General features: G+C 32.0%; 1 protein-coding gene across 2 annotated transcripts; it reads left to right on the top strand.

The window, feature by feature from the left end:
• Positions 1 to 1,040: 1,040 nt before the first annotated feature.
• Positions 1,041 to 3,426, top strand: LOC121212488 (reactive Intermediate Deaminase A, chloroplastic). Of its 2 annotated transcripts, none has more exons than XM_041085311.1 (6): positions 1,041 to 1,431; positions 1,955 to 2,070; positions 2,334 to 2,378; positions 2,487 to 2,560; positions 2,668 to 2,717; positions 3,127 to 3,426. In XM_041085311.1, exons 1-6 carry the CDS (start codon positions 1,260 to 1,262, stop codon positions 3,225 to 3,227), a joined length of 558 nt encoding a protein of 185 aa, XP_040941245.1. In that variant the 5' UTR covers positions 1,041 to 1,259; the 3' UTR covers positions 3,228 to 3,426. The 2 variants fall into 2 exon arrangements, with proteins under 2 accessions (XP_040941245.1, XP_040941244.1); XM_041085310.1 differs by having other exon boundaries at positions 1,155 to 1,452.
• Positions 3,427 to 9,097: the final 5,671 nt, after the last annotated feature.

Here is a 9,097-nt window from a genome sequence, read left to right on the forward strand (position 1 = left end):
TCAAAATGAATGTACACATTTAATATTTTCAGTATAGATTATATCTCATTAAAAATATTTCATATATGAAATTCCACATCATCCCTCGTCAAATCTGTTAAAAAAAGCAATTTGAAAAAAAAGAATAAAGGTTGATTGCAAAAAAAGACTCAAAAATATAATTAGGGCTATTTTGACAAAACATATAAAATTAGTAGCCAAATTTATCATTAAACCTTCTTTTTAAAGCATAAAGGATTAACCTACATTGACAGGAGTTGATGGAAAACCTTCAAGAGAATAGGGGTGGAGTCCTCCTCAACCGCCTCCACCAATGCCCATTTCATCAAATCCTTAGGACTCCCCTGGAAGAAGGCAATGGCCACAACAATCAGAAAATTCAAAAGAAACCCATTCATTGATTTTGAATTACAAGGAAAAAGGACCATACCTTGAGTAAATGCCAAACAACTCCAAGAACTGCATAATTATAATTTAAAAATATAAAATTTTTTAGATTTTTTTATTTTTTTACATAATTATAATTTTAAAAAATATTTTCATAAATTCAAAAAATAAATATTAAATTTTCAAAAAATTTAAGATTTTTTTTATATTTTTAGAATTTTTAAATACAATTTTTAGAATTATTGTTAAAAATGTTGTAAAATTACCAAACTAAATATTTTAGCTATAATTCAGGGATCAATTTAGAAATTAACATTTGAATTAATGTGCCGCTCCACTTGTCCGTTAACCGCAATTATCGGACAAGTGACCAAAAGTTAGAAGTTGATAACTTTAGTGACGAAAATGGAACTTATCATAGTTCAGTGGCTAAAAGTAAAATTTCACCAAAGTTTAGTGACATTTTTGTAGTTTACCGAAAATAATCTTACCTCACGGGACTGGAATTATGAAATTTACATTCATGGACTAACGTAATCATTTTAGGGTGAGTTTGGATGGGCGGTGCGTTTACCTGCGGTTAGTGTAAAAACAGCGGTGGCGGTGAGATTAGATACTATAGCGATACTGTAGCGTGAGACAAAAAGTAAGCTAAACGCACCGCACCGCAGCCAATCGCCCATCCAAACCCACACTTAGGCTTCACCAACTGGAGGGCAATCTAGTCTACGTGTATAAAAAAAAAAGCAGTAATATTCTCTCGAGTTTCACTTCATTTTGTTTTTAACTTGTATTTTCAGCTGAGTTCAGTCACAGGGCCAAAAAATCGAAGACAAAGAAACACAGGACAGAGAGAGAAACTAAGGGTGAAAATGGCCTGGTGTAGTTTAAGGTCTATTCACGTTCCAACCGTCGATGTCGGATTACTACGAACTCGCTCCCCGTTAGCCGCTGTCGGTGGAGTCGTTGCCGGCTCTTCATTTTTGCGATCTTCCTCCAGAAATGGCTCTCCTTTTGCTTGCTTAAGCCTATCCACTTCTCCTGGTAATAAAAGAAAGACTATCAGTAAGCTAATGGATTTCTTTTTGCTGCTTGATTTTAGGTTTCCTTTGATGGGTTGCTTTAGAAAAATGGGTGAATTTGTTTGGCTTTGGATTTTAGTTTTAAGTCAGTCTTAAAAGCGTTACTTTCAATCAAGTGAATGTGAAAGGGAAAGAACATGGTCATGAAGCATCTTGGCTTGGATTTATGATGGTTAATTAATAGTTATTTTGTTCGTCGTTTATGTAAGAGAAATTTGGGGAATTTATATTTGATTTATTACAATTTTATGACCTTCACTGTGCTTGGAAGTCAAATATTTAGTAGCCTAAGGATGGGGAACGATGGTAAGGGTTTGCAGATGCTATGATTCGATTCTATACCCAATGAAGAGTTGGATGTTAGTGTTATTTGGAGGTTCCTTATTTTCATATCCATTTCTAGATATGTGTCAAACAATGAAGAGTTGGAGCAACATAGGTTTCGTTTGATGCATCTAAGGTTTGTGATTATGACTTGATTGTAGGGATTAAGGAGGCTGTGGCAACTAACAAAGCTCCAGCAGCATTGGGACCATATTCTCAGGCCATCAAGGCCAATAATCTTCTCTTTGTCTCTGGTGTTCTCGGCCTTATTCCAGAGGTTCGTGATGTCTTCACTGAACTTTCTTTACATGTCAAGATTTTATTCTTGGGTTATGTTACCCGGACTCATAATAAATGTTGGATACTGATGTGTCTTAACACATTTAGACACATATTTGGAGAATCATACCCTCATATCCATGTCCTAATATGTATTGGATTTGGGTGTTTTAGGGAAAATGAAAAGTTTGGGTAACATAGGTCCTAGATGTCAGTTATATGCCCATGGTACTGATCATGTGTGTTGATTTTTTATTCTAGACTGGAAAGTTCATCTCAGACAGTGTAGAGGATCAGACCGAGCAGGTAATGCATTATTATGCGGACTAATGATTTTGTCAATGTGCTGCTTCATGTTCTGGAATTTCAATTGTAGACATGTTGGTAATTGAAGTTTTCTATGCAAATCTGTAGGTACTGAAAAATATGGGAGAAATACTGAAAGCTAGTGGTGCTGACTATTCCTCTGTGGTTAAGACGACAATTATGTAATTCTTTTTTAATTTCCTCTTACGTTTTTGTTTCTTATGATGATAAGGGTTGATTATCTGATATGAATGAGATATTTATTATTTCTTGGGTTTTCTTGATGCAGGCTAGCTGACTTGAAAGACTTCAAGAAAGTAAATGAGATCTATGCTAAATGTGAGTATAATAGTCTGTTTTATGTTCAAAACATTGCTTTGTATATGGCTTTGCGAATTTGTATTAAACCCCATAATCATAGACAAAACTGATGAAAGAAAGCAGGGTCATCGTTATATAGCTCGGTATTCAAATTTTAGTTAATAAAGTGCCGTAGACTTAACCCATGAATTCTCACATGGTACAGCTGGCTTTACAATCAACCAGCTTGTTCTAGGCCATGCGTATTAATCTGAGCATTGCATCGAAATAAAATCCAAGAGTTATGTGTGGAGTGTACTTGTTGATTGATGAATCCTGTTGTAGAAAGTCATGGCTTATAAAAAATGTCGATTAAAAGATTTCCATACTAGACATCATTGTAGAAACTACATTTTAATTCAATCACTAAAAATGGTTTGTGTTGCAGACTTTCCTTCACCAGCACCGGCTCGTTCAACATATCAGGTAGCTGCATTGCCATTGGATGCCAAGATTGAAATTGAATGCATTGCGGCACTCAAGGCATGATGACAAGGGAGTTTGAAGTTACAAGGTAGGAAACTAAGCTCTTAAAGAGTTTATGTCTCATTTGCAGTTATTAATCCCATTTGGCATCTTGAAACAAGCAATTATTGCGTAGCAGGTACAGTTGGTAAACTTAGAATGTGATGTTTGAACTGAATAATGTTTCGATACATGAATCTACGGTTGTCATGAATTTTATGTCTATGCTTCTGGCTTAAGCAGAGCTGCGAATCGCTGTTTTATTATTATTATTATTATTATTATTTTTTGAGTTAGGAGATTGAGTTACCATTTATAAATTGTGACCTCTAGGGTGAGCAAAACTGGGTTAAAATTGTGGTGACTAAAAGAAATTGCGAAAATGAGTTTAGTGAATTCGAGTTGTTTGGTTTCTTTTGAAGTCAGTTGAAAGGAGTGGGTTTAAATATGTAAATTCAGTTATGTTTTCGATAATTGAATTCACTGATTTTATTTAAACTACCACATTCTTATAGAAACAACGATTTTTAACATCTATTTAAAGGTAACATGATTTGAAATTAATTGATTACAACACGATATTAATTGTAAAAACACATAAATACATTAGATTAAGAATATTAAATGAATGTATCGATCTTAAATTAGTGTTGAGTTAATTTGTGACATCAATTCAATTAACAATATTATTAATACTAAAAATTATATTGCTCATGTATGCGTGTGGAAATTATGTATTTAAAATATGATAAATATTGAGATGTGAAATTTCAAATTAACATTAACACAAGCAATATGTTTGAAATTATAATAAAAATAATTTAAATATAAAATTTAAATAGGTAAATAAATTATATTAAGAATGTTAAATGTATTTTAATTATTTATTAAATCATTATTATTTTTCTTGAATTGTTATGAGTAGATTTGTCACCAAGGTAGTCACTATTGCATGGTGAATGCATCTTTTTTGACTGAAATTGGTACATGCTTGTACCTTGTATCATTTTAAATTTACCAATATTTTTTAAAAATTATTTAATACAAATATATAAATGTATTTATAAATATCAAATTAATTAAATTAAATAATTTAAATATAAAATATTCATCAATTATATAAATTACTCATTAATAAACTCAACAAATAAAAAATATATCATTCAAATAAATCCAAAATTAATAATAAAAATTCATCATTCAATATGAAATTTTAAGGATTTAATTCCTTTCCTTTTTTTTCACAAAAAAAATTATAAAAGAAGTTGAAAGGTAAACAAATATTTTTTCTTTGATAATTGGGTGAGTGAGTTTTTCTTAATTATATTTTATTTTAAATGTGAAAGTATGTCTAAAAAAAACTTTCTTAAACATTACATTCCGATGTAACCTTTTTAGATTAGTCATGTTTCAATTAAGTCTTTAGCATAATAGTAAACAATTAAAAATTTTATATTTTTTTAATATTATTCATGTACCGAACGGTGCACTATGTTTCGGCCAATGTGACTAAAATTGACTAGAAAGAGCTGGCGCGATCGATATGGATCGGAATTTTCACAGGTGCGGAAAAGGGTGTTGGGTGTTTTGGTTTAGCACTAGAACGGTGTGCACCGATTGGTATGATTGGAATTAGTGCGGAATCGACCATCATGTTTGTGACACTAACTCAATTGACAACATTATCAATAAGATTATAGCATACCCACGATGTGGGTGAAAATAATTATATAATATATTTATTAAGAATTCACATAAAAACTACATGTTACTTTAGTTGAAATGACAAATTGGGAGAGATTATATTTGGTATTTTGGGTTCAAATCTTATCATAAGCACAAGTTTTTTTTTACATTTTATATAAAAAGACAAAAATAGTTTAAATTAATATTTATTGCTTTGTTAAAATAGAGGCATTTTTGTAATTTAATAACTAAGTTGGGTCTTGTTATGGGTGACACCAACTTAGTCAAAATATTTATATATGGTATGTATATTCCATTGGTTGAGGTAATAAATTATGCATAATACAATTAAAATGTAAATATTATATTAAAATAAATTTTAGTTTAATGGTAAAATTAATGTTTTATTGATATAAATGGCCATGTTCAAATTCAATCATATGCAAGTGTCACATTCCAAAAATGGGATTAGAAGAATTGAGTTTGTGGTTGATCGATTGATTGAATTTAAGTTTGAAAACACATAATTGTTAGGTTTTGGTTGCATGGTGGATGATATGCACGAGCTTAGTGAATTATTGTTATAGATGCTTGAATGACTTGCTAAATATTGAGACAAACTTAAAATGACCAAATGGTAATGTATGAGATTCAAATTTGACATGTTGAGTAATATGAATTGTGACTTTAGGTTTGCATGCTAGTATAGCTAACTTGTTAGAGTATTAAAGTATGTTTTAGTGTAATTGAGCATGATTTGTATGATCTATGTATGTTATATTATATGTTAAAATAGGAAAATTGGAAATAAAACACGAAATAGTATGTGTGGATAGGTGACAATGTGTCATATGTAGGTTTTAGGCATATTTTGTTATCTTTGCAATTGAGTCATGATTTTTATGCTATGCACTTGGAGTCCTTAAATGCTATGAAATGACTTGAAAATTTGCATGATTAAATATTATATGGATAATTTCATCATTTTACTCTTGATTTTACAAAAATGATTTACTAAATTTTTACTAAAATTATGATTTAGTCCTTAAACTTTGCTCTAAAAATTAAATGAGTTTTACTTATCAGTTCTAGTATTTTCCTTCAATTATTGTCCTTATTAAATTATTTTATACTATACATATGATTTAATTGTTGATTAACGGATGTTACTTTTGTCGTATGTTAATTGACGATTTCACCTCTGATGTTGGTCTGATCAAGAGTAGTGCTACAAAAGAATTTTTTTTAGAGTTGTATGTTTACCTTGAACTATATGATTGATGAATATGCATGTATATAAATTTGTGTAGTGTGATTGGTGGTTGTACGAAGGTCACGTAATTGACTAATATAATGCTCTAGATTCGGGTCGATCTGTCCTGACCAGGTTTGGGCTCCACATTTGGTCAGGTTTGTGAAATCGAGAGTGGTCACACCTTAATTTATAATGGTTATCTTTGTGCGTTTAAAAATAAATAAGTTATTGGTCTAATGGTTTAAGTGTTAGTGAATTTGTCTTGGAAATCTAAGATCGAATCCTTCCCTCACATCAGTTTTATTTTGTGCAATTTTGCTACAAACCCTAGCAAGTGTCATGCCTCATTTTAAGAATAAATTTTGTAAGAGTTTAAACAAATTTGAGTATTTGACCTAGTGGTTAAGTAGTGTAGCTATCCCTAAAGATCTTAAGTTTGAGCTCCCTTTTATTTTATTATTTTCGGCAACCTAGAGTAAAGTCACACCCCGAAATATATATATACGGTCAAGAATATAAATTAAACAAGAAATGAGCTTGAGGTTCAATGGTTAAAAGTTAGAGCATCTATCATAAGGTTTCAAGTTCAACCCTTATTTCTCTTTTTTATTTCGTAATTTCGTAAAAAAATATACCCCAAACTTGGAAAAATTGCATGTGCCACCCTAGGGTCTACAGACCTTAGGAATTTAACCAATTCTTTCCTAATTAGAATTCATCTCTTGCCTTTCCTCAAAATTCCAATAGAATTAGAATTTCACCGTCCTTTTCTCTTTTTTTCCTAATTAGATTTTCATATTGCCCCTTTTCAAATTTTAGTAGAATTTGCACCCATCAATCTATTTCTTCTCTTTTTATTTTCTTTCCCTTTTCTTTACACCATATTTTCATCCTAATTATTGATAATTATTTTGCTTTCCCAAATCAAATCATCCTCCATTCAATCGTTCTTTCTATCAGTTTTGTAATTGCCATCAATGGCATCCCTACCTTTGCCAAGAATTGATAAGTACATCTCGTTTTCGATGTTTAGATCCTGAATTTTGGTAATATTTCTATCCGACGCTAATCTTATGTTCGATTAATCAATCTTTTACGGTTCTTGCCAAATCTTTTGTTAATATTGTCAAATCTTGAAACACCCATCAATTCGTATGTAAATGTCATTTGAAGCATCGACTTTAGGTGAATTGGATCAGAATTGGGTGTGAGGAACATCAATCGAATCCCTGGTGAAAGGTGTATATTATTTACCAAGTGAATTGGGGAAAATCGTGTGCAGGTTTAGGGTCACACGATCTCCCACACAGGTGTGTGGACCACACGACCATGTGCCACTGTTATGTTAGGGTATCCTGTTTTACATACGTCTAATAATCTTCCACACGGCCTGCCACACGATCGTGTAGCCCTTCTGCATGGCCACGAGACCCTCACACGGCCTGACCACACGACCGTGTGATCCCTGTTTTATAATTTTGTCCAAATATTTATGATGGGTGCAGTTTAGTCCTTTGTATATTCCCTGAATTGTTTTTAGAGTTTTTATTTGCTCAAATAAATCCATGATATTGTGTTATTTCTGGAATATGTGATTTTATGACTAAAGTGCTATTGTTGCATCACATGATAAATGGATATTACATGCCTTCTGTCAAAGTGATATTGATAAACTATTAGTGTTATTATTGTTACCACCCTATTGAGAACATGATAAACATGTCTACTACTAGTGTTCAATTGAATACATGTTAAGCATGTCCACTGCTAGTGTTCAATTGAATACATGTTAAGCATGTCCACTGCTAGTGTTGAATTGTTCTATTACAAATATGACATATTGCATTGCATGGGGTGGGACGATATTGACGGAGGAAGAGTGGCAGTTTATCTGCAAATATGTTTTGTAACCATAACCCAGTGACAATTTTTATTTGTAAATATGTTGTGCATCCACAACCTAGTGGCAGTTTATCTGTAAATATGTTGTACATTCACAACCCAGTTGCAGTTTTTATCTGCAAATATGTTGTACATTCACAACCCAGTTGCAGTTTTTATCTGCAAATATGTTGTGCATCCACAACCCAATGGCGGTTTTTATCTGCAAATATGTTGTGCATTTGATCTGTCGTAATTCAGTATATTAGATTAAACTAATTTTCGCACTGTAGGAGCTTGAAAATAAGCATTATCGTTAAGATTTAATTATGTTTTAGTAAGTTTAACTAAATTCAATAAAATATGCAAATTGAGTCTTTTATTAACCTTAGGGGCCGAATGAGGACTAAGGATGAGCTAATGAACTTTGTAAGTGTGCAGGAGACCATTAGAAGGCGTGCTAAACCAAAACTAGCCACTATGTTGCAACATGGAGGGATCCATGTCGTAACATAGGGAGCAAAATGGAGAAATTCTGAAATTGCCTTCAAGTTCGCGACACAGCCTAAGGATGTCACGACGTACCTCTAAAAAGTCCCTTAAAAAGAGTATACTAACTTTGATGTTGCGACATCGAATCTAGATAAAAATTAATACGAGCTAAGGGGCGTTTTGGTCTACATAATCAAGCTTAAAGCTCAGGAACATCAGCTAACCTAGGGTTAAGGATGATAGCAACCTCAAATCTATAAATAGGTTCATTTGTCACAGGTTATGGACACCAATTACTTAGCTTAGAATCTCTCTTTTAATTTTAGTTTAAGTATTTCTTTCCTTAGGTTTTAGATTTATTTTCAGTTTGTTCTTTGTTTTATTTCAGGAGATCTAATTGGTGGATACAATCAAACCTTGTGGATTCACTTTCATTCATAATACAAATCAGGCTTTTTCTTAAACTCTATACTTTCGATTCATTTATCATGTTTACACTTTATATCGATTCTACATTGTTTAAGGAAGCCATGAGGAACTAATCCCTCATGGGGGATTAGCGAGTGGAGGTATGATCTAT

The sequence above is a fragment of the Gossypium hirsutum genome, chromosome A13 (assembly GCF_007990345.1).
Source record: "Gossypium hirsutum isolate 1008001.06 chromosome A13, Gossypium_hirsutum_v2.1, whole genome shotgun sequence".
Lineage (NCBI taxonomy): Eukaryota > Viridiplantae > Streptophyta > Magnoliopsida > Malvales > Malvaceae > Gossypium > Gossypium hirsutum.

What these genes read in the sequence shown, in the direction of transcription:
- LOC121212488 (XM_041085310.1), top strand. Translation starts at nt 1,260, where the DNA reads ATGGCCTGGTGTAGTTTAAGGTCTATTCACGTTCCAACCGTCGATGTC. An exon ending in TAGAGGATCAGACCGAGCAG is followed by an intron (nt 2,379 to 2,486) that starts GTAATGCATTAT and finishes GCAAATCTGTAG; the next exon opens with GTACTGAAAAATATGGGAGA. An exon ending in AAATGAGATCTATGCTAAAT is followed by an intron (nt 2,718 to 3,126) that starts GTGAGTATAATA and finishes TTTGTGTTGCAG; the next exon opens with ACTTTCCTTCACCAGCACCG.